Source organism: Muntiacus reevesi, chromosome 8 (assembly GCF_963930625.1).
Source record: "Muntiacus reevesi chromosome 8, mMunRee1.1, whole genome shotgun sequence".
Classification (NCBI taxonomy): Eukaryota; Metazoa; Chordata; class Mammalia; order Artiodactyla; family Cervidae; genus Muntiacus; species Muntiacus reevesi.
Window position 1 is genome coordinate 42887812 of NC_089256.1, and position 25790 is coordinate 42913601.

The 25790-nt window shown below is 45.3% G+C and overlaps 1 protein-coding gene across 1 annotated transcript in view; it reads left to right on the forward strand.

The window, feature by feature from the left end:
- The first annotated feature begins 3387 nt into the window (after positions 1–3387).
- The window catches only part of ARHGAP31 (Rho GTPase activating protein 31), a 122243-nt gene continuing 99840 nt past the window's right edge, over positions 3388–25790 (forward strand). The window contains exon 1 of the mRNA XM_065943460.1: positions 3388–4093. Within this exon, the coding sequence (XP_065799532.1) occupies positions 3994–4093 (100 nt within the window). The 5' untranslated portion in view covers positions 3388–3993. The remainder of the gene's footprint in view (positions 4094–25790) is intronic.

Below are 25790 nucleotides of genomic sequence, written 5' to 3' on the forward strand. Positions count from 1 at the left end.
TTGCAACCCCGTGGACTGTAACCCAGGGATCAAACCCATGTCTCTTGCATCTCCTGCGTTGGCAGGTGGATTCTTTACCACTGTGCCACCTGGGAAGCCCAAGCTAAAGCACAGAAAAGGACAGAACTCTTCCTTGGGAGTTATATGTGAGTAAAGTGCTTTTTACATCATGATAATCTGCTAAAAGCATAATTTGTATTATTACCAAATAGCTTAATTAGTCCTCCTGTTAACAATCCTACACTGTCTCCTTGTAACTTTCTGGGAAATCCTTAGTCCAGTGGAAAAACCCATTGGAACCCAAATCTGACTTCCTTCCACAGATCCAGGAAAAGCTACATATCTTAGAGTAAGGAAGAGGGAAAAAAACAATGCGAAGAGAAAGACACATAGTGAATGTCCAGAACAAGGGCTAGATGTAAATTCAGCACCTATCATAGGGCTTACTCACCCCTGGGGAGAGAGCAGATGGGGAGAGGATGACTTTCCAGCTCCCTGGGTCAGCCTGGCACCATGTAGCTTCATTATCCAACTTGATAAATTGTGAGTTCTTCCCACCATGAGGCGTATACAGTTAAGAGCTATCAGAGACAGAGAATCACCATGTACACATTTCAAATAAGGTTTTGTTCACTTGGTCCAGACATAATGGATGCCTTGTCCAGTGCTCAGTATTACCTTGACCCTGAATCCTAAACAATCTACAAACCCAGCTTATCATGAAGCAGGCGTGGAAAGGTCTCAGGCTGTTCCAAAAGGAAAATTCTGTGCTTGTGGAGTCCCTTTGGGGAGTCCTCAGTAAAGCACAGAAGAATCTTTAGACTGAGTCAGTCATTAGCTTTATAATTCATCTAGGAAAACTTGTTTTGTGACAACCTACACCTGCTGGGCTTGATGGTGCGTAATGGGATCTGGTACATAGCTAATATTATCATGGGAAGTGTTTTAGAATTATTTGTAAATTACTGTTTATTTAACTGGTGAACTTTACTGTCAGAAAGATCATATTTAATAAAAATATTATGCAATTAAAAATTAATTGATATTGATTAAGGTCTGCTGATTAGTCAATATTACTGTATCAATATAAATTTCCTAACTTTATACTCTGGTTGTATGACACTAATATTTGGGAAAGCTGAATGAAGGTATATAGGAATTCTTTGACTATTTTTTGTAGAATTTTTTATAAGCTGAAGTTATTTCAACATAAAAAGTTTAAAAAGAGTATTTTTAAAACTTTAGAAAGATAATTCACAGGATTTGATAATTTATTCTAAAACTTGTGTTTAGGGACTGGACCCAGGAAAAGAACAACACTTCAGCATCTCTCCTTTGCTGCCAAGATGACAAAATGCACTGCAGGTCAGATATAGAGGTCTTTGATACAGTAAACTCCTAAATAAATATTAATAGTAATAATTATAGTCTCATGTGGAGATGCTTCTCTATAAATAAAGGAACAAGTCATTATACTAAATACCCTACCAAATATTCTCCAAGTAGCTTACAAGAAGCTTAGAAACTGCTGTCCTAGAAAAAGAAAACAGGGAGTCATTGACAAATTTTGAGCAAAGCAGGCAAGCTACAACAGCAACAGTTCAGGAAGATTCAACAGGCCTTTAGTGCCCAGGATGAAGTGGAAAGAGACCGCCCTCAGCAAACCCCACTAGGAGTTATTCTAACAATTTAGGAGTGAATGGTCCTCACCAAATGGGCCTGGAAGGAAGAAGCCCAGAGGACAGGCATTTTGAAGGACTCATCAGTCTGGGCGGGATTAGACTGGAGGTGGGGGCGGAAAGAGAGAAATGAGTCAGTGGTTACTTGAAGATGTCTCACCAAGATGACTGGCACAATGCTGGTGTCACTGAGAGACTGATGGAAAATGGAAGGAAAGATCACACACAGAGCTTGGGTGCAAACTCCAGTGGCTCCAGAGGCCAGGCAGGTGCAAAGTGGGGACGACAGGCCATGCTGGCTTTGAAACTGGACAACTGATCTCTCTAAACAGGGTGGTGGTCCATGGGGGTTGATACAGCTTGGCATCAGAGGTCCTTGCTATGTGGGAATGCACTTTTGATGTTACCAGATCTTCAATTTCTTCAGGGGAAGCCAGAAATCCAGATCTCATATGTGAAAAATATTAACTCTTTAATGTTGGCAATTAATTTTTTAAAACTTTAAAACATGGCATGTGCTAAACCAAACACATCTGTGGGCCAGATTTGGCAGGCAGGCTATCTATCAATTGTAAGCTCTGACAAAGAGAGAAGGTCAAGGGTCAAAGTTCATAAACTATCTTGGTGATACACAGGAAGATAAGAGACTGTAAAGGGATCCAGTAACTAAAATACTATACCTAAAGTTTTTCCAGCCTTCTGAGCTGTATGAATGTCCCTACCCTTCAAGTCTATATATGGATTTGAATTTACACAGGAAGTCTAATCTAATCCTCAGATGGTTAAATAATAAGAATTTGAGTGCTTACTGTGTGCTGAGTACACAGAAGTCAAAGAATTTCAAATTAAATACAGAAGAAAACACATGCCCTCCTGAAACCGTGAGACAAATTATGAAATAACCTGGGAGACTGCTTTCTCCATATTAGGTTAGAATATCTGAGTCACCTTAAATCCGAGACTGCCCCCCAAAATCACTTCATTTAGCAAACTTTGCAATAACGCCTGTGTGTGTGTGTGTGTGCGCGATTGAATCTCTAACGTGTGTGTGTGTGTGTGTGTGTGTGTGTGTGTGTGTGTGTGTGTGTGTGTGTGTGTGTGTGTGTGTGTGTGTGATGCTTGAATCTCTAACCAGAAATCTGATTTCCTCAGCAGTGGTTGCAAAGCGACGGCATCCATTCCTCCCTCCGCTTGGAAGGGACTTAGCTGGATTGGGGGTACCTGGGCGCCGGCAGAGGAGGGTGGGAGTGGCAGGCGGAAACCCGCTTTCCGTCAGGTTTCTCCGCTGGAATCCCTGCCTTTGTTTCTGTCATTACTCTTTAAGTGTTTGTGTAGGAGGAGACAGGCACCGAAATAGAAAGTGTCAAAGAGATGATGACAATGAAGATAAAAACAAGGCAGGACATTTTTTTCAGTCCCACCTAGCCCCCTCCAACCAGAAAGCCAGCGCGCCTCCTCTGGCGTCTTCAAAGAGCCGTCGGTGGGGCAGGAAGCGGGCGGTTCGGGCTGCGGGTGCTCCTAGGAGCGCGGCGATTTCCTCCGAGCCGCCCAGTTATCTCCAGAGCCGCCGAGCAGCTCTCCTAAGAGCGCGTTCTCTCCCCCACCCGGTCCTCCTCAACCCACCCACCTACTTCCTCCGGCTCCATACACACACCAGAGCGGAGCTGCCAAAAATTTCCACCCTCCGCCCCCCTCCCTAGCTAACTTCCTTCCAGCATTTCCTGAGCTGGATGATCCTAGGATTTGTAAGACAGGAAAAAAGGAAGGCGTGAGGGCGGGCGAGGGAGACAGGATGCTGGATTTTCGTCCTCCCCAAGCCGTCTGAAGACTGGACAGCGCGCGCCGGGCGGAGGACCCACGGCAGCCCCCCCGGGCGGTCTCCGCGCCCCTCGCCGCCGCCGGCTGCCCTGCGCTCTCGGCCACTCCCCGGGCTTCGAGAAGGCGGACTCCGGAGAGCTCGCCCTCCCTCCGAAGGGGAGGAAAACACCCGAAGAAGACACCGCGGGAGGCCGTGAAAGTCCCGGGGACTCCAAGTGAGGAAGTGGCACTCCCAGCGCGCCGGCCCGCCGCCGCTGCCAGCTCCGCACGGCCTGCGGCACCGCGGCCCTGGAGGAGCGCGCCGTGGAGTTCAGGCTCCGCGCCCCGCGGGCTCCATGCGCGCTGCCCCGGGGCCCAGGCTCTCCCCCTCGCCCCTGCGGCCCCCAGCGCCGCGCCGCAGCCGCTGATCTAACCTCCCCCCGGAGACCATCGTAGGCGCGGTGCCAAGCAGAGAGGGGAGGGCGAGACGGGGGGGCAACCTCTTTGGGACTAACTCATGAAGAACAAGGGTGCCAAGCAGAAGCTGAAACGAAAGGGAGCCGCCAGCGCCTTCGGCTGTGACCTGACGGAGTATCTGGAGAGCTCGGGACAGGATGGTAAAGTGCCTTCTCCCCACTCCCCACCCCCACCGCTTCTTTTTGTTTCAGAGCGAGAGGGAGACTCTCGTAGGGCGTGTTGCATTCAGTTCACAACTTAATGTATTCCAGGCCTGTGCGCGCGTGGTACTTTTTTTTAAACAAAAAGCATATATGATCTTAAGGTGCATAACGCTGCCACCCCGACGTGCAGAGGTTATGTCACTCCTTCCGTTTGTGTCACACTAGCCGTTAAAGGGCGGTGCTGCCACACGTCTGACCGGCTGCTCTGGAGGGTGGGGGGTGAGGGCGCGAGAGGTCCCACTCCCAACTTTGGATGTTGGAGGGGAAGGATGAGGGCTGGACCTGAAGGATGCTGTTCAGTGGGCTTCTCTGGGCACGTAATTATGACCGCCTTAGGTGTCCCTCCAGGGCTCTCCAATTTCGTCCGCTCACATCTTTTTTTATTAATGTGCTGGAAGGCAGGGGGTGCGGTGGATCCTGGCTGGGGGAGTGGTTGCACAAACATTTTCTGAATTTCTGAACTGATGCCAAATATATAGTACATCCCTCCCTCCCCCTTTCCAACCCTTCAGACCCTTTACCTCCTCTGGGCTTTCAGAGGAGCATTTGGTGTGTCAGACAAGAAGAGTGTTGTGAAAAGGTCAGAGGGCCTTGATTTTAAAATAGTTTAGGGCATGTAAGTGAATAGGAGAGCCGCTCTGTTTTCAAGGTCAGATTGGAGAAAAGGGAATCCTCCAGAGTAGAGACAATTTAAACATTTGTTGGGGGGAGGGTGAAAGAAAACAATCTAGAACAGAGTAATGGCATTTGAGGTTAGAAGTTTTTAATCATAAGAGAGTTGGGGAAATTGAGCATTAAATGACTCCTTTTGTAAGGTTGACTGGCCCTGCATTTATCCATGACAAAAAGGCCTTGTCTTCAGAAACTTCAGTGAGAAGAATTCACTATATGCGCCTTGTGTTTATACATGGATAGATAAAACAAAGGGGGGAAGCTGAAGGGCTAGCTGGGCAGAATAATTCTGCCTCCAGGAAAGTAATCTCAAAAACTATTTGATTAGCTCATATCAAATGTGCATCTCAAAAACAGAGCAGTGCTTTTGTTTCTATTTCTTTTTTTTTTTTTAAAGACTCAGCACCACCTTGTAATTTGCAGTGGTGTGATATTCCTGTGGTATTCTTGAGTTCAGAGGCTGCCGTGTCTTTAGGACAAATGAATGGCTTAGTATTTTACAGCTTGAGAGACCACAGGTTTCAAAACTGCCTCTTTTAAAACTGGGACACAACTGAGTCAATTCATTTAATCCCATCCAGCAATCTAGAGAGGTAGATTTGAAATAACATCCTTGAATTTTTTTTTTTTTTTTTTTTGAGAACTCCAAGTATGCATCTTAACCACTACCATCAGGCATTCAGAATGAAATGTTTTCCTCCACCTGTTTTTTAGTAGGGGGGCTTCAGGGTCTTGTCCAGGTTCACTTATGAATGTTCCCACCAAGTGGATGTTAAACTCTGGGCCCTCGCTCCAAAGCTGAGAGGTACATGGAGGTACTTCTTAGCCCTGCCCTGTTCTGACCATGTCACAGATCCTAGGATGAGCAAAGAATCCCACGGTTCTGTGAAAACACCTCAAAGGCAGCCTTAAACAGTTCCTCTTTCACCTGATTTATATTTTGAGTTTTCATATATGTTTTGTATGGGGGAAAAAAAAAAGAGGGGGATACTGCTTAAAGAAAAAAAAAATGTTAAAACCAGTACCCAATGCATCCTGCCCTGGGGAGAAGGGGGGAAGTCCAGAGAGGTAAACTGACCTGCCTAAGGTCATACAGTCAATCATGAAGGAAGCAGAGGTCTCTGGCCCACTTGGCTCCTTTCCCCTCCTTGGCTTCCTTGTCTAGGCCAACATTCTCCTCTAATGATTTTTTTTCCCCCTAAATTGAAAGCAGACGGTCCTGCCCCAGAATCAGCAAGCTTTCAAGGCTGACATACCTGAATAAAGTTCAGCTTTGAAAGAGAAGGAAACTGACCCAGTTAATGACCCACCATTATTGTGCCACGTAGGAATTAGGCTTGCCTAATAGGCGCTTATGTAAAATGAGAATAATTAGGATTTCTTCTCTCTCATATCTAGAACTAGTTAGGCAGTTGTCTCATTTTCTTTAGAGGGTAGCATCAATAAATAGCGTTAAGGCTAATGATTTTCTCTAAAACAATGTGTCCTCCTCATGACTGTTCTGAAACATGCATTGGTCTGCCCCCAGGGAGGAAAAACTGACTTAGGCAGTGCTCCTTTGCCCATGACCTTGGAAGTTCAGCCCAGAATGCTGAGGGTGACAAGTAACTAGGATCTAGAAGGCTGTCACAAAACTAACATTGTGTGTGCTAAATCACTTCAGTCATATCAGACTCTGTGCGAACCAGTGGTCAGTAGCCCGCTAGGCTCCTCGGTCCATGGGATTCTTCAGGTAAGAATGCTGGAGTGGGTTGCCATTCTCTCCTCCAGAGGTTCTTCCCAACCCAGGAATCGAACCCCAGTCTCCTGTCTCTTGCATTGTCAGGCGGGTTCTTTAGCACTAGTGCCCCCTGGGAGCCCCAAGACTAACATCACAGTTCCTCAAACTTTGGGGTTCAAGGATGGAATGAGACAGAAAAAATGAATTCAGGTCTGGGTGCACAGGGCAGAAGGAAAAAACAGAGATGTGGGGGATCCAAGAAAACCCCTGTGTCGGTGGGAGAGGGAGGGAAATGTCTGAGCTAGGGTATAAGACAAAGCTGGTTGGTGACAATTAAATGTTCTCAGGTCACCTGAACTTGGGGAATTTACATCCTTGCAGTGAGCACAGAGGAAAAATGTCATTCACGTCTGCAATTTGCTGTAGCTGAGTCCTGCTGCATCCAGTTAAACAAATCTGATGGGACAAGATGTTTAGGTGACATATAGGTGTTCATCTTTGAGCAGACGTTGCTTGGGGCCAGTTTCGTCTTTAATCTTTAGGACGCTGATGAAAAACAGAAACCTTTTCTTAGAAAACACTCACAGAGACACACACACCATATCCTGTGTACAGTTTCTGTGGGCATCCACGCAGATGCCAGGTTCAGATCTTGCTGTTGACCGTCCCCAGCTGCAGACAGAGCTGATGCAAATGACCAATTTCCCCCTTTTGCTTCTGTGGCCACTTTTCTCCAGCCTGGTGAGAACACCCAAGAATGGGATGAAGTTGCTCCTGGCCAACCTGGCCAGCTTTTCTCTCACCTCCCCTCCAGCACAGTGGCTGCTGCTCCAACCCCCAACTCTCCCTTGGGAAACAGATAACTTTCTCTTCCTGTCTGGAATAGAGGGAGAAGATCATCCCTTCCTCAGTGCTGATGCTGAAAATAGTAGTTTTCTTTTTCTTCTTTTTGACCACTGACTAAGAAGACCCTTGCTTGCAGCTATGTCATGAAAACCACAGCATCGTATCGCCTGCAGTTGGGAGGCTGTGGGGAAGCCCTGTGAGACCAGCACGCATCCAAGAGCATTTCCTACCTCTCCCCTCTGGGCCGAGTGCCTTGGGTCTTCTCACAGTGCCTGGAAGTGCTGTGGCCAGGAGTCAAGGGACAGGAAGAGAGCATTACAGGAAAGCTGTCTTCTGCCTCTATGCTGGTCACACTCTCAGAGCCGAGGGCTTCCTCACTCTACCCAACAATCTCTGTCCTCTGACTCACTCCTGGGTAACCACTGTCGGGATGGTGGTTTGCCATGATGGCAGCACAGTAGAACTATTTGGGGAGCATTAAGAGAAGCTGATGTCTGGGCCTTCTCTCAGAACAATTAAATCAGGATCTCTTGGTGCATGGGTATGTTTTAAAAGCTTCCTAGATGATTCTTAGGCAGGAAAAGTTGAGAACCACTGCTTATAGTGCAGGGATTTACAGATCATTTACTCTTTGATAAGCAGCCTTGACTATTCAGAAGGTGCCCTCTGACTGTTTGATAAGAACATTGTTCATGAAGGTTTTTTGAGTTCTTATCATGTTGAAAAAGAATATGTACTGATTTAATGGATGTGAGTTTGAGCAAACTCCAGGAGATAGTGAAAGACAGGGAAGCCTGGTGTGCTGCAGTCCATGGGTTGCAAAGAGTCGGGCACAACTTAATGACAAAACAACAACAATATGTATGTGTGTGTATTTGAGGAATTCTAGACAGTTCATAATGAATAAATCAACACCCATTATGAAATAAAATTTTCAAGCTTGATGAGCGTAAGATGGCCCTAGTATCTCAAAGAACAAGGATAAGGCAACGAGAACTTTGAGGTGTAGTTATTCTAAGTGTACTTCTTAGGCTAAGTCATTCTCTTACTTTGTTCATTCATTTATTTGAAAAATAGCTATAAGGTGCTATAGAGGTATGGTGGAAGAGAAAGAAACAGGCACCCCCAGACTCAAGAAATTTACAGTCTAAGGGATGTGAACAAACTTTCGGAAACCAGTGGCTCAATTTAACTTTGAAGTTAGTTGTTATAACTGAAGGAGAAAATGCAAAAGCTCTTATCTTTGATTAAACAGACAAGAAACCCAAACATAAACAGGACAAAGTCTGAGCAAGGAAGGTGAATGTTTTTCTGTTCACTAGAAGATTTAACACTGAACGGAAAACCAGGGCAAGGGAATTCCATTGGCTTAGTGGTTTCCTTCCCAGCGTCTTGCCTGGCACATCATTATCACACCTTCCCTAGCTAACTGTCCATCCTTTGGGTCTCAGCTGCTTCTGGAAACCTTCCTTGATCCTCCCAAGTCAGGTGCCCCCTGCTGGGGGCTTCTATTAGGAGTTCTGGAAGAATGCTGCCTGGAGCAGAATCCAGACTTTGCCTCTTCCCAGCTGAGTGACTGTGGAGCAGGCTACTTACCCTCTCTGGTTCTTCCTCTCCTCGAAATGGGGAGAAGGGGACTGACGTGAAGAGAAATGAGTTACTACGAGCAAAGCACATAGAAGAGGGCATGCATACGGTAAGCTCTAAATGTAGCTTCCTTGGTGGCTCAGTGTAGAGAATCTGCCTGCCAATGCAAGAGACTCAGGTTCGATTCCTGGGTCGGGATGATACCATGGAGAAGGAAATGGCAACCCACACCAGTATTCTTGCCTGGGAAATCCCGTGAACAAAGGAGCCTGGCAGGCTGCAATCCATGATGCGACTGAGCAACTAAACAACAGCAACAATAAATGTAGCTATTGTCATCATAACATTCTGGATGTGCCCTAAAATAACCACATACTATCTTTGCCACGACCAAATGAATGCATGAGGGCTCCCATGAAACGAATAAATGATATGGTCTGGTAAAGAATCCGCCTGCAATGCAGGAGACTCCGGTTCGATTCCTGGGTCAGGAAGATCCACTGGAAAAGGGATAGGCTACCCACTCCAGTATTCTGGCCTAGAGAATTCCATGGACTGTATAGTTCATGGGGTCGCGAAGAGTTGGACACGACTGAGCGACTTTCACTTCACTTTCAGATGGGTTAATTAATTACCAAGAGGGACAGGAAGCAGGTTGGTTGCCCCACTAAGCAGAGTTCACAGAGGGATTTCCCAACGCCACTGGGAGTAGAGTGTCAGTAGACAGTGGCGGGGGAGCAAAACATCAACCTGAAACTATAGGGCCCTGAGAAATATCTGAGAAAGATACCCTGTCACTCCCGGACCTGCAGGGAACTGAAAGAGAAGTCCAGTCCTGGAGGTGGAGCTTGTGGAGACAGAACAGCCACCTCCTGGGCTTGCGTTTGGAGAGGCATCCCCAAATCTGGGCTCTCATAGTGAAACAGGAAGAAGTAAAAGAGGAGAATTAAGGCTTTTAAACCTGAAGCAAACTGACAGAGTGAAGCCAAACTGTAAGTAACTCTGTATGGTCTGGATGTGGCAAACAACCCACCCAGAGGATGGAAACAGCCATTCCACCTACGCACATCCCTCCCTCCAGCCCACTCTCCAGACCTCTGCCAAGAGCCCCTTGACCACAGGCATAGCCTTGCCCTTCCTCCACCCCATCACCACTGGCAGCTGCCTAGATGCCTTCTAACCTCAGGAGACCCAGGCCTTTAGACAGCTAAGGAAACCCTTGGTCCTGTTGTCCCAGAACTGCCCTGGAGCCCAGTGGACCATCTGCTGGGACAGAGGGAAACAGGTTGAAACTGGAAACACATTTTCCCTTAGATGATGCTGTGGGTGGTGGATTATCTCCCCAGTGCCACTAGAGCTGTGGTTTTTGATGCATTCTTTTTCTTTACCCCCTTAGTCCATTAGGCATCTGTGGGCTAACCTGGAAACCTTCTTCTGTGGGGGTGGGGCCTGGGGAAAAACACATAAATTCCAGAAGCTGAGCGACCAAGGCAGTTCTGAATCACTTGTTGAGGACCAGTTGTCCCCAGGAGTCACCCCATGCAGAAAGTTTCCTGGGATTTTGTGGCAGAGGGTGCAAGAGGAGGACAGGGCTCAGAAGCCCAGGACTCCGTCCGGGGATGAGAGGTGATGCCCAACTCCTCTTCATTAGATATTGCAGCTAAAAATGTCTGGAACAAAGTACCGATAGACCCTCAGGTTGGGACTTCCTGGTGCTTCCTCCAGAGCAGGCTGCTCAGGCTGAGTTGTACCCCATCCCTGGTCTCAGGACTGCACTTCCCTCTGTGTGGTTCTTTCACACCAGTCTTGAGGCCCAGGAACATGGCTATGCTCGCTCCTTTGGTTTTCTGTTTTGTTTTCTTTTTTGCTTATTGCTTGCCCTGTATTGAAGCCAAGGTGGCATTTTCTCTCCAACTCATCATCACACTTCTAGTTAATTTTCTTTTTACTTGCGGGTGCATGTCCCACCTGATCTTCTGTTTCTTTTTTATGCTCCTACAACTGGCATGTGTCAGGTTAATGGGTTTTGGTGTTTCTCCCTCAAAGGACTGTCCTTGAGTCCTAATTGAGGTGGGGCCACAGCCTGATGGAACTTTAGGCCGTCTAGATCGCACTCCCGCCCTTGTCCCTCTAATCTGTGCCGCCACCCCCCCCCCCCACCCGATGCGATTTTAGGTCAGGCTTAAAATAAAGGACCCCTGAGGAAACATGCTGATTTCAATTCAGAAGAGAATAGATACTGGTGCTAGATTGTTAAGAGCAGCTTTTTGATGGAGAAAGATGAGAATGTTAGGATACTAAAGGGAGGAGGAAAAAGGAGAGAAGGAACCCGGAAGTGAATGCTGGGCCCCAAATCACAGCTACTTGTTATTTTTATTAGAATTACAATCTGCATTGTTTGTTTACTATGTGCCAGTCACTTGATACATACAAAGTAATATTTTCAAAATCTGTACGAATTCGGACATTTTCCCCCTTTTTATAGTGGAGAAAACTGAGATCTGAGAGGTTAAATCACTTGCCAAGATTATTGAGATAAGAAAAGCAGAATTTAAATCAAGATCTATCTGACTCCTAAAGCCACGCATGGTCTTAGGCACAAACACAATTTCCCAAAATAGCAGATTTCATAATTTGACATTTATGTCATAGTTTTGCCCAAAAAAAAAAAAAAACCTGCGAAAAGTGGCCTTCTCTCCCTTGCATTGTTCTTCCCCCAGCCTAGGTCTGGAATAGTAATAATAACGACTAACGTTTGCACAGCACTTCACCCCTACCTACTTGCTTTCAAGTCCAGCCAGGCCCCACCTTTTCCTCCCAGGCCCCTCCCTGACCACTGCAGCCACAGTCCTCCTTCCTTCTTGGAACAGCCCTTGCCTGAGACTCAGAGGCACCCAATTTAGTCCTAATTCTCGTTACCCTGTTTTCTCGCAGGCTTTGTGTTTACAAGTGGCCGTGAGCTCTGCTAAAGGTGGGGCCCCGGGCAGCTCATGCAGACTGAGGAGCTCGCTGGCCTCCCCCAGGCCAGCACGCCGCTGATGATTGGTTTCCTCCTCGGGAAGCTGGAGGGAGAGCCATTCTAGGAAGCTCAGGACCTGGGCCATGCCTGCCGTGCTGGAATATCAGGAATCCAAGACTGTCCAAGGTTCCCCACAAGGGTGCAAAGCTCCTTGCAAATAGAAACAGACCCAGACTTTGTGCAGGGTGCCTCCGAAACACCACCTTTCCCTAATGCCTTGCCAGTCACTCACTGATATGAACCACCTTTTTGGTGGGGTCTCAGAACCAACTGAGTTTGTGGGGTCGAGTCTCAGGCACTCTTTGTTCTAGTTCAAGTGTGGTTGATGCATACCAGACCTTGGGGCCATGCCCATGACCTGATGCTGGCCAGTATGATGCCCATGACCAACTTGCCTCTGAGGGCCCCTCACCACTACCCCCAGAGGGAGGGGGGGAAGGTCACCCTCCCCAAAAGCAGCTTATACCAGCTCTTGCTGTTACAGACAGCAGAAAACTGTTTGACATATAAAGCAGCGGTCTGGCAGACTACAAATCTGTAGCTTTCAAGAATTGAGCTAATTTGTGTAATTATGCATATTTCTTTCCCTAGCTATTTTCATGTTTTTATTCAGAAGCCATCTTATATGGGGCTTTCAATTCAATGCAACAAATATTTAATGGGACTCTAATATGCTGGACGCTCTGGGGTTCACAAAGATGATCTCAAGTTGCTGTCAGCCTAGTGGGTTGTGTAAGATGGGGAAACAACCGAGTATGGAGGATGTAAAGAACAGACTTTTGGACTCAATGGGATGTGATTTGAGAGAATAGCATTGAAACATGTATATTATGATATGTAAAATAGATGACCAGTCCAAGTTCGATGCATGAAGCAAGGCACCCAAAGCTGGTGCTCTGGGACAATGCAGAAGGGTGGGGAGGGAGGTGGGAGGGGGGTTCAGGATGGGGGGACATGTGTATACCTGTGGCTGATTCATGTTGACGTATTGTAAAGTAATTATCACAATATTGTAAAGTACTTATCCTCCAATTAAAATAAATTTAAAAAATTTTTACCAAAAAAAACATGTACTGAAAATGAAATGAGAGCTCTACAGAAGGTGCAAGAGGAGATGTTAACATGTGAGGCAGCTGAGTGAAAGAAAACTATGAGTGGGTTGTTTGTAAGGGGGGAAAAAAATCAATAAAACAATAAACATCATCTGACCCATGAGGAATGACGGAGATGTGGGGAGATAGAGCGGTTGGTTTCTGTAGACAGGAAACCACATGGTTTTGCCTGATACTTGTAATTGGTCACACCCTCCTGAGCCCTGGGGGAGAAGATGCTGAAACTGTGGGAAAGGTAGTTGAGAGTGACTTCTAATGGCCAGGGTTGGAAGGGGAGACCCTGGCTGGGGTGTCAAGCTATCTTCAGTGGCAGTGAGTGATCTATACCGTCAGGAGAAGGCACCATGGCTGATCACAAGCGTGGCAGCTGGTTTGGCTGTGTCTGTGCCCTGCCCAAGAGCAGGAGAATGGAAAATTCTGTTTAAAGGGAAAACTCATAAAATAATGTTAACTGACCACCCTAATTATGTTTCCTGCTTAATCTAACAGTGTGGCATAAATGTGCAACCTCAGTCTCTCCCTGCTGTGTGTCAAAGTTCTGTTTTGCCCCCATTTTATCTTCTTATTTTTTGGCTAAGCCGTGCGGCTAGTGGGATCTCGCTTCCCCAACCAGGGATTGAACCCTGGCCGTGGCAGTGAAAGCTTGGAATCCTAACCACTCGGCCCCCAGGGAACTCACCCTCCCCCATTTTATATATGAGGACCAACTCAGAGAAGTGAAGCAACTTGCTAACATCACCAAGCTAGGAATTGGGAGAACCAGAACTCAAACCACGTCTGTCCGATATTCAATTCCCTTTCCATGGCTTTGTCTTCTCTGGACCCAAACCGCTGCAGTTATGCTAGCAGTAAATCTGTCTGATATGCAGAGTTCATTTACCCATGCACTATCAAGGTGATAAGTTCAGTAGGATTTAGTTTGACTTTACTGAAACTGCTGGCATCCCCAGTTTTTCAAAGTCAAACATGTAGGTTCCAAATGGCAGGATTCTAAACAGAGAGCATGCCCTGTTACCATAAGTAGCCCCTTCCACCACTGCTTTCCCATCTGTTTCCTGCATGCTGAGTATTATTGGGAAACAATGATGTCAACTCTTCCATATAAATCTACACCTCCCTGCTCGCCCCTCCCCTACAATGCATATTTTTGTTCCTCTTTCTGGCTTTTGTCTTACTGTTCTGTTCTTTAAGACTCATGCTTTTTGGCGTCGATTGTTGGCTTTCTTTTTAATAAGTTTTAGCTATTTAAGCTGCATTGTGGCCTTCAAAGTGCACATGCTTTCTTGGGTCCATATTTGGAAAAGCCTTTGTTTGGCTAACAGCTAGAGTATGGGCCTGTTGTTAGTGAAGAGAAGCCATTTTGCTTTCTGGAAAAGCAAAAGCTGGATGCAGGGCTCTGAATCTGGCTCAGAGCCGAGGGCACAGACCCCACTCAGGGGCTCTCGGGGGCTGCATTTAGCTGTTGGACCCTGGGCACAGAGCCTGCAGCTGAACATACCCACTGAGTAATCTGTATTCCCTCACCCAAAGAAGACTTGGTTTCATCAGTTCCCCCATTTTTTTTTACTGCCCCTAAAGTCAACTTTGTTTCAGAAGGGAATGGGGGCGCTGTTCTGGAGGCAGGTGGGAGGGAAGAGTGTGAGTTGTGAATTCTGGGTTCAGGAGTTCTGGACCTCTCTTTTTAAGGCTCTGGCAATGATACTCAAACTCTACCTGGCGTTAAGTTTGGCTAAAATTGTAGTGTTTACTTTTAAAGTTTAATTTCATTTAAAATTTAATTAAAATTTTAATCAAAAAGTTTAAAAATATTGGTCAAATTTTCGTGCTGTTAGGACACTATAAAGAGTGTTAGAGATACTCCTTTAATTCCCTTTTGAGCTCCTTGAAACAAAATAGACCTGTAGCAAAAGTTTCAGATGGGTGTTTGTGTGGGTCCTGCAGTATCTGGGTCTGTGGAGAGCATGTGATTCCTCGGAATGAGTTCTGCAGAGACAGGGCTGCCAGCTGCAGGTGCGCCTGCAGGTCGGTGTTCTGAGGTCAGCCCCTCAGAGACTCTGCTCTTGGAGGTCTGAGACGGGACCTAGGAATCCACATTTTTGAAGATGAGCTCCAGTTGATTGTGGTATCTTTGGCCTACTGATCTCATTCTGACTAGCTTGTAAAAAGAAGCAGCTAAGTGAAACCACATGATTTTTATTTTTTTCTTGTTACACTTTTTATATTGCCCCAAATTTCAACAGTGAACATGTATTTTTTACTACTTAAATTGAGAGGAAAAAATCTTTTAAAACTATGATGGGAATGGGGTTTCTTGATTCATTGAATTTTTCATGAAGCCATTTTGTTCTACTCCTTATTTAAAAGAATAATCTTCATAAAGTCTCAGTTTGGTTTCCTGCCTTGATAGATGCAGGCTCATGAAATCAGTTAACCTCTCTGAGAAGCAAAGCATGTAGCAAAGTGGTTCATGTGTGGCTTTTATGCTGAGAGTCTGCCTTGGCTCAAATCTCAGCTCTACTCCATGCTAGTTTTGTGATTATAGATAGGTTACCAAAACTCTCTGTGCCTCAGGTTTCCTCATCTATAAGATGGGGTTGTGAGAATAAAAGTGCGCATCACACAGGGTCATTGTGAGGATTACATAGGCTAGTGTACTGCCTGGAATTTAGTTAACCTTCCGTAAGCATTAACTACAGTTATTTCCTTGATGATTAGAAATCTTAACCTGTTTCAGCCTCATTACTCAGAATGTGGTTCCTGAGTAATGCTATAGACATTCAAGTTGAGAAGGAGCTGAGAACAAATACTCCAAGGCCCCCACATGCCCCTAGGGGCTGCTGCTTCTTTTTTAAAAATTCTATTATATACACATATGGAGAAGGAAATGGCAGCCCACTCAAGTATTCTTGCCTGGGAAATCCCATGCACAGAGGAGCCTGGCGGGCTATAGTCCATGGAGTGGCAGAGTCTGACACAACTTAGTGACCAAATAGCAACAAACAGATATATGGATAATTATTTATTTTCTTTGGTTGAATGCATAAAAATGCTAGTTTTTAAATTCTTATTGGTTGATAAATATTTCTGGAATGAGAATGTGGTAAAATTTCTAAATTGAACATTTCTTTAGTAATCAGAAAAAGAAAACAATTTAAAAACAAAACTGGAAAGAAATAAAATGAGGGTTATGGGTTATGGCAAAAGGCTGTAATCATAGTGACAGCCCTCTGACCTTCTATTTTCATCTGTATTTCATTTCTCAGTGCTCCATTTGAAGATGGAAACACAGATGTATATGTCTGATACACAGACGTATATTGAGGAAGGTGATCAGGATGGTAAAGTTTAGATGTTATTACCGCTCATGTCCAACAGGGCTTCCTTGGTGGCTCAGAGAGTAAAGAATCTGCCTGTACTGCAGGAGACCCAGGTTCGATCCCTGGATTGGGAAGATCCCCTGGTGAAGAGAATGGCTACCCACTCCAGTATTCTTACCTGGAGAATTCTATGGACAGAGGAGCCTAGCGGGCTACAGTTCATGGGGTCGAAAAGAGTCAGACACGACTGAGTGACTAACACTTTCAAGTCCAATAGCTATCATAGGTTCCTAAATTGTCTCCATCTTTGAACAGAAAGAAAATGAGCTCCTTGAAAACTGACTCTTCTCTGTTTATCTATGTGTTAGATGTTTGCAGGGCTGGTTCCTTTCTGGAGGCTCTCAGGAAGACTCTGTTTCCTTAACTTCTCCAGCTTTGAGAGGCTGACTTCATCCTTTAACTTATGGCCTCTCATCACATTATCTTTGCTTCCTCTGCTCCGTCCTCACCTGGCCTTCTGTCTGATCTCCTGCCTCTCTCTTATAAAGACCTTGTTACTACATCGGATAAACCAGAATAATCTCATCTCAAGATCTTTAGTTTGATCACATCTATTAAAACCCCTTTTGCCATATGAGGCAACATTTACAGATTCCAGGAATGAGGACTTGAACTTCTTTGAGGAACCATTACTCAACCTACCACAATCTTTTTTCCCCACAACACATGGTCGGCTCCACAGATGTTAATAATGTGAATGAAGGGAATAGGGTACTGATTGCGAGAATGGAGGGAGAGATGGACATCAGCATTTTCTCAGCATTTACCACACACCAGGCAGAGGGTCAGCTGGGACAAGGGATGAACAGGCATTGTCTGTCCCTTTGGGGCTCACAGTCCCGATGCAGGAGGCGGACACATCCTCTACTGAGTCTCACACAAACCACCGGAGGAAGTGGATGTCATTAATTCTGACTCAGAGAAGCTAGATCTTCTAAGATGAATGGAATCTAAGTAGTCTCTGCCTGTCCCAGATAGGAGGAACAACATAAGCAAAGGTGTTGAGGTGTAAAACGGTGGCAGGATCAACATTCTGAAAAGAACAAAGAGAACAGGTTGAAGCCTGAGCCACCTACCTGCCAGGATGAGGTTTATAGGAACGAATGGCTTATTCAATGATAAGTTTAAATCTTCCAGGGAAAAAAAGAGTGATAAAGAAGAAAAACAAGTGATAAACAAAAGTGCCAGTGTGTAAATTCCAGAATGAGAAAGGAAGAAGAATCTTAAGCCTCATTTAAAGTGTGTGCCCTTTTTGGCTGTTTCTGTTGTTGCTGTTGAGAAAAAATTGGGCCCCAGACTAGGAATAAACTTCCTCCAGGCGGAGGAAAAGTGAGATGCACCAAGCAGCTGTAACTCAGGCTTTCTTAGTTTATATCATCTATTTATTTTCCATCTTGGGAAATTTCACTTCTCTCTGTCTTGTGGATGATAACCAGAGTGATGTCTAACATTTCAAATCCAAGTTTTATTTGACGTGAAAGTTTTTGTAACATTTGTTCCCACCTGCCTCCTGGTCACACCTCTACTGGATCCCATCTCTTTTTTCCTCCAGCTTTCTCTTCATCTTTGTCTTCCCCCAATGTAGGAAACTACAGAGCAGACAGCAGATCTGTCATTCTTACCAGTTCTACTCCCAGGTGGCGTCTTGAGCTTGGCCCCGTGAGCTCTCATTCCCTTCCTGGCTAGGTGCCCCGACTCAGAGCGGTGTCTTCTCCCACCCGCCTGGGTCCCTGAGTCGGAGACCTAAGCATCCCTTGGAGGTGGGCCTCCCTGTCTCATGCCCGCCTTGCCCTTGCCAGATTCCCAAACTCCAAGCACTAAAAATATACTTCAGTCTTTGCTTCCCCTGTCCACCAGCGCTCAAACTGATTTTGTCCTCAGCGCTCAAACTGATTTTGTCCCTTGTGACTGAAAAGCGGGGTTCTAGAAGGGAGTAAGACTGGTGCGTGGTCAGCCGCTGCCTGAGAGGCTCCTCCCAGACTTGTGTTCACCGCAGACTGGGGGCATCTCCATTCCTTCCCTGGGCTAACTCCTCTAGCCGTACTCTGCCACACCCCGGCTCCTGAGTGGAATGGCAGGAGTCATGAAAAAAAAAAAAATGCAGGACGCGATTTTCATGAGGAATAAATACCTCACACAGGTGCAAGCTATTCTTTTCTCCTAAAATTAGAAAGATAGTTGTTTAAAAAATTCAAATGATGCAGAGATTTATGAAGTACAGAGTCCCTTCCTACATCGTTGCAGTTCCATTCATCAGTTCACAGTCTGGGCTGGGTTCCTCTAGACTAGTTCTGTCTGGAGAACTTTCTCACTGAGGGAAATGTGCTCGGTCTACACTATACAATATGGCAGCCACTGGCCCCATCTGGCTGTTAGCACTTGAATGTGGCTAGTGCTACCAAGGAACTGAACTTTAGCCCCATGTGGCTCATACTACTGTATCAAACAGCACAGAGACCTTTCTTTGTGTACATACCAAAAAATACACACATTGAATGATTCTCTTTGATTATTTTCCCACAAAGTTGCAACATATATATGTCCTGAAAATGTGCTGTCTTAAACAACAGTAGATCTTGGAGAACTATCCATTTTTGTAATTATAGTTCGATCTCACTCTTAAATCACTGCATGGGATTCTGCAGAATGGATGGTTTTTAAAGTTATTTTTTTTGGCTGTGCTAGGTCTTCCTTGCTGCACAAGCTTTTCTGTAGTTGCAGCAAACAGGGGCTACTCTCTAGTTGCAGTGTGCCGGCTTCTCATTGTGGGGCTTCTCTTGTTGCAGAGCACAGGCTCTAGGGCATGCAGGTTCAGTAGTTGCGGCTCCTGGGCTCTAGCACAGGGTCAACAGTTGTGGCCCACAGGCTTAGTTGCTCCATGGCATGTAGGATCTTCCCAGACCAGGGATCAAACCCATGTCTCCTCCACGTTAGGCAGGTTACTTACCACTGAGCCCCCAGGGAAGCCCTAAAGTTAATTTTTGAAAAAATCAGGTATCACATTTCTGTGGTTCCAAATGTGAAAGTATATAAAGTGAAAGCGAAAGTCGCTTAGTCATGTCCAACTCTTTGTGATCCCCACGGACTATACAGTCCATGGAATTTCCAGGCCAGAATACTGGAGTGGGTAGCCTTTCCCTTTTCCGGGGGATCTTCTCAACCCAGGGATCGAACTCAGGTCCCCCACACTGCAAGCAGATTCTTTACCAGCTGAGCCACAAGGGAAGCCCAAAAGTATATAAAGGATATAACAAAATAATCTTCTTCCTATTCTTGTCCTCATCCTTTCTGTTTCTCACATGAGAAGCAACTAGTGTTAATTTTCTTGGAAATCTTTCATAAATATTCTGTGCATATATAAGCAAATATACATACTTTTAATAAAATACCATAATTAATTTTTCTAATTTATTTTTTATTGTAGTTCCTTTACAGTCTTGTTAGTTACACACACACACACACACATATATATATATATATATATATATATATATATTCTTTTAAAATATTCTTTTCCATTATGTTTGTTATAGGATATTGAATATAGTTATTTGTGCTATTCAGTAGAACCTTGTTTTCCATTCTGTATATAAAAACTTAACATCTGCTAACCACAACCCCCATGTCCATCTCTCTCCCAACCCTCTCTCCCTTGGCAACCACTAGTCTGCCCTCTATGTCTGTGATCCTGTTTCTGTTTTATAGATGGTTTCGTTTGTGTCATATTTTATGTTCCATTTATAAATACATTAAAATATCATAATTTACTTGACCATTTTTTATATAGAAATCTCCCTCTTTTTACAAGTTCCTATAAGGCTTCTCTTACTGTCTAAATACTGATGGATTGATTTAGTATTTATTGAATATGTTGTATGGGCTATGCATCATTTCCATTGACCATTTCTATTATCTATAACTTATTGAATATTAATACTGCTTCCATTTGCTTACGGTGAAGGTAGAATTTCCTAGCTCAGTTATTTCTGATTACAATTTAAACTTGTTTTCCAGTCTTCCTGAGGGACATTGGTTGGTCAGCCCATATTCTTTCGCTTAGGAGTCCAGGCCCCAGGTTAAGGCTGAGGCTGGGAGTAGGGACAGTGAGAAGCTGTTTGCTGGCATATTCATGGTGTCTTGATCACAGTGCTCTGGTCATCAAGCCAACCTGGCCCAGGCTGCAGAGACCCAGGAAGAGCAGCAAAAGCAGGTGAAAGGGAGGTAGCAGCCTAAATAGAAGCAGCCTAAAGTTGACCATCTATAGTTTTGCAGAAACTAAGACCAGAGGATATCTTAAAGTAGGATTGAAATTAGTTATGACTATAGATTCTTACAGTGGGCAAAAAGAGAATGTCTTGATGAAAGCTTGTCAACAGTGTCACTCACTAAACCTTTCAGTGACTTCCCAGTGCCCTCCAGACAGACATCAACTCCATAAATACCAGCAGGGTTTACCAGCCCGTCACCTCAGACACCTGTGTCCTCTGAGGCCTCAATGGACACCACCTCCCGACCTGAGCAGGTCCCCGGGCCATGTTGTACTTCTCGTGGTTCCTCAGAAGTGCTGTGCACCTCTTCCCTCAGGTGTGTGTGCATGCTCCGCCCTCTGAGTAGCTCCTCTTTTTTAGTGCCATTTCAGTTTTGCCAGCTCCAGCCCATCCTCTGGGGCTCTGCTAGTTGTCTCATCCTCCAGGACGCCTCCCTCCTCCCTCTGAGGGGTTCGGTGCCCCTCCCACGTGCTCCCACTGTGCCCTGTACTGCCCAGCACTGTTCTTATCACACTGAGTGTGCCCTCTCACCCCTGCCGTATCCTCACCTCATTCTAGACTCTAGCTGACCCTGGATCAACTCTGAGGCCGGGAACCATGTCTCCTCGTTCATTATTTTACCTCCATCCCCTAGCACGATGCTTATCAATGTGTGTTGAATGAATGGATGGATCAGGGAAAGGCAATGTGTCTTGGGTGCCTGTGCTGATGGGGTGAGGATGGAGGGTGTATTCCACCTGGGTATTTTGCACGTGTGTACATCTGTCATATGTCTGTGGATCAAAGTGGAGACTGTGGAGGTGGAGGAGGAGTGGCTTGAGCTCTGGTGGAGTTTAGAATCAAGTCTTCATTTAACAAATGATGTCCTCTGGTTTTTGGCAAGTCATAACACTCACCGAATCTCAGTTTCCTCATCTAAAAGACAGGACTGAGAATTTGATTTGATAATATATGCAAAGGGCTTTTAAAATGGAAAACAAATACTGTAATTATCCTGCAGTTTAGACACTGGTGCTCAGAAAGGGCTGATTGGCCCCAAAGGCTGTATTTATGATACACTGTGAATCTGATGCCATCTCGTAGACCTCACCCACAGCCATATTGGAAGGAAAAATCAGGAGAGCTGTTTCCCTTACGTGACCCTCCCCCACAGCCTTGTGCCTCCCCAGCCCTGCCAGCTTCCGCCATCCACCCCCAGCAGAGGTGCTTCACGACCTTGAAGTATGTCGTGCAGGTGCACACCCGGGGCTCCAGTGGCACTCTGGTCACTCAGCACCAGGATCAGCCTGGACCAAGGCAAACACAGAGATAAGTGAACCAGATGCTAGCACGTCATGTTTGAACTGAAAGAATCTTAGGAAATCGCTATCCAAACCTCTCATTTAACTCATAGAGAACCTGGGACCCTGGGGAGTACGGTCATTTGCCCCAAAAGATACAGCTGGCCCAGTGAGGTTTTCTGGCTACTTATTGGTGTTTGGCCACAAATCATGGGTCAGTGTGTTTCTCAGAACCATCCAGCGTCCGGGATCTGAGATGGGAGAAGAGGCGAAGATGGTGATGCCTTTAGGAGAGAAGGAGGATTCATAAGACCACCTCACAGCCTGAGGAAAATACCTCTTATTATATAGCTGGTTAAAAGAATAACACATAATTACTGTCATAGAATGGTGTCAATATTTAAGTTTAAAAGTTTACAAAACAGCATATGAAATATATGTAATTCCATTTTGGTAACTATGTATGCAAGAAAAACTGTGGAGGAATACGCTCAAAACATTAACAATGGCTTTCTCTAGATGAATCCTTTTCTCTTTCTTCTGCATACTTTGCTGGTTTGCTGTGTTGTCTGAGGTTTTTTGTTTGTTTGTTTTTTTAATGATAAACACGTATAATGTCTATACTTTGATAAAACAATAAGATATTGTCATTTTTGTAAGAGCATACATATTATCTAAATTATTTCAGCTTTACCCTGAATGTGTTCATCAGACATCTTTTGTCAACTGTAGCTTGCTCTCCTGTGCGAGGCCCTCATCTACATAGAGCCTAAACCTAATTCTGAATTCCTATGAAAAATGGTGAAATTGCCCTTTGACTTTACAAAGTCGTCCCCTCAGAACTTGGTTTCAGAGACTGTTCTCTGAACAGACTGAACTCTGATACAGAGTGATCTGTATCACTCTCAGGTGAACTGGCCAAATTCAGGTTCCGATTCTGCCAAGAAGACAAAGAGCCCCACCTATGATGACTCCACAGAGGCCCACGCACACACCCTTTGAGGCCCTTCCTACACATCAGCTGGACCCACAGTCCTTATAGCCACTGCTTGGGCTTCAGGGTAAAGCAGTCTTGGGAACCTTTGGCAGTGAATCCCTGAATCTCCAACACGGGGAGACAGCTTCAGTTTGAGGTTGTGTAAAAGCATAGCTGGCTGCTCTGGCCACAGGCTGACACTCCTAAGAGACTTACATGATACCAAAAGAGTGTGGGATAAATTTGGTGGGGGAGTTGTAAAAGTGAAGTTCGAGCTACCAGAAGGACAGAGAACCTGCGGAGATTGCAGGGGACTGGGGATTGGGGAGTAACCAACCCCTAGATGGCACCTTACAAAGTGATTGCACCAAATCATCTCTTATCCTTCACAACCCTGAGAGTAAAATGAAGCAGGTCATTGTTACACCTGCTTTCTCCAAGGACACAAAACTAGTCATCCCAAATCTGTGGCCTTTACTTACTACTCACTAGGATGCAAGGTTTATGTACATCAAGTTCATGTTTAAAGCTATGGCTTGGGTATCAGAAGATCTAGGTATTTGTCATGTGACCTTGTGGGATTCCCTTCATCTTGCTGAATGTTAGCTTCCTCATCTGTAATTTGGGAATAATAATACCTGTTCAACTTGCCCCATAGGGTGGGGATATGACAAGACAATGGACATGAAAATGGTGTGCTTTGAAAATAGTGAATTGCTAAAGGATTGCTAAAGGGCTTCCTTGTGGCTCAGCTGGTAAAGAATCCGCATGCAATGCAGGAGACCTGGGTTTAATCCCTGGGTTGGGAAGATCGCCTGGAGAAGGGAAAGGCAATTGTAAAGTATGATTAATTTCCCAGTGCGGTGCTGAGGGATATGTGTTTGTGAGTAACTTTTTCTAAACAAAATTGTTATTTTAGAACTGGATAAGCTTAATACAGCCCACAACAATCCAGTAACCCCCAGCCAGCTCCCTAGGAACCCAAACCTTCTATTTTCCCACCCCTTGACCTGCTTTGGGTAGATTCTCAGCTTTGAAGATAAAGTAATCAGGTTTCCAGGAAAGAGAGGCATCCTTGGCCAGCTGCTGCTTCTCTCTGGATCCCGTGGGTTAGAGTGGGCTTGAGTTAGGGGCTCTTCCAGAAATAGTTGCCTAAAGGACCATGTTTAATCCTAAGAGATTGAACTTGCCTGCTTATTTCAAAGGGTATTTAAGTACAAATAACTTTAAATCTGTGCTGTACTTTTCACATAGCAGGGGCTACTGGAGGGAGGGGGGACTCCCTCCCACCAACACTGCTTAAGCCAGAACACACTGCTTTCTTCATTGCCCTTTTTTTTGCTATGCTTCAGGGTGAAATTTATCTAAACAAAGCACTTCATGCTTAAAAAAAAAAAAAGTCTGAAAACCACTACTACTTAAATCTGCAAATCACCAAACTTTGTCTCATGGTCACCCACCCAGCCAACTATTTATCTCCCATGCCGCCTCCTGACCTCACTGCTATCTCCTCTCTGAGGTCTTCTGCCCTGGGTTTGCTCTGGAGCCCTTCCTCTGGGCAGTCCAGGTGTTGTGTTGTGTCTTGTTTTGTTTGGAGATAAGACGTTTCACAGAGCCTGCAGAATACATATGCAAAGCCAGTTCTGAGAGGGGGGTCAACTCTGATATGTAATGTGCTGTTTTATATTTTATATTTTCAATGGAAACAGTAAAGAAATGAGGTGGAGCTGAAGGGTTGGCCTTACTGACGCTTCTCTAAATTTCTATGAGTAATCCTTGGCCTTTTCGTCATCGTGGGACTTCCCTGGTGGCTCAGACGGCAAAGAATCTGCCTGCCATGAGGGAGACCGGGGCTCAGTCTCTGGATTGGGAAGATCCCCTGGAGAAGGGAATGGCTACCTACTCCAGTAGAATTGCCTGGAGAATTCCATGAACAGAGGAACCTGTCCATGGGGTTGCAGAGAGTCAGACAGGACTGAGCAACTTTCACTTAATTTTTCTTCACTTTTTCTCCATTGTGGATATAAATGTTTCTTATGTGAACACTGGCAACATAGAATACTTTCTGATACTACAGGTGCATCCCAGTGAATGTTCAATGAAAGAGAAGAAAAGAGAGGAAAAAAGGAAGGGTGATAGGAAGGAAGAATGAAATTGGAAGTTGGTACCGAAAAGTAACTTTAGAATTTCTGAAGTGGCCAACCTAGGTTGAAGTCCTATTTTTGCCAACGATGTTTTGTGTGACATGGAATAACATCTATCACTTTTGTTTTGTTTTCATGTTTTGTTTTTGGCTGTGCTGGGTCTTCGTTGCTGCTCTGGCTTTCTCTAGCTGTGGTGCGCGAGCTTCTCATTGCAGCAGCTTCTCTTGTTGCTGAACACAGGCTCTAGGCACGTGGGCTTCACTAGTTGCAGTGTATGGGCTCAGTGGCTGTGGCTTCCCAGCTCTAGGCCACAAGCTCAGTAGCTGTGGCACATGGGCTTAGTTCCTTCTCTGCATGTGGGATCTTCCCAGACCAGGGACCAAACCCATGTCTCTTGCATTAGCAGGTGGATTCTTTACCACTGAGCCACCAGGGAAGCCCAGTATATCTGTTTTTGTTTAGTCGCTAAGTCACGTCCGACTCTTTTGTGACCCCATGGCCTATAGCTTGCCAGGCTCCTCTGTCCGTGAGATTTTCCAGGCAAGAATACTGGAGTGGATTGTCATTTCCTTCTCCAGGGGATCTTCCTGACCTAGGGATCGAACCCACGTCTTCTGCATTGCGGGAGGATTC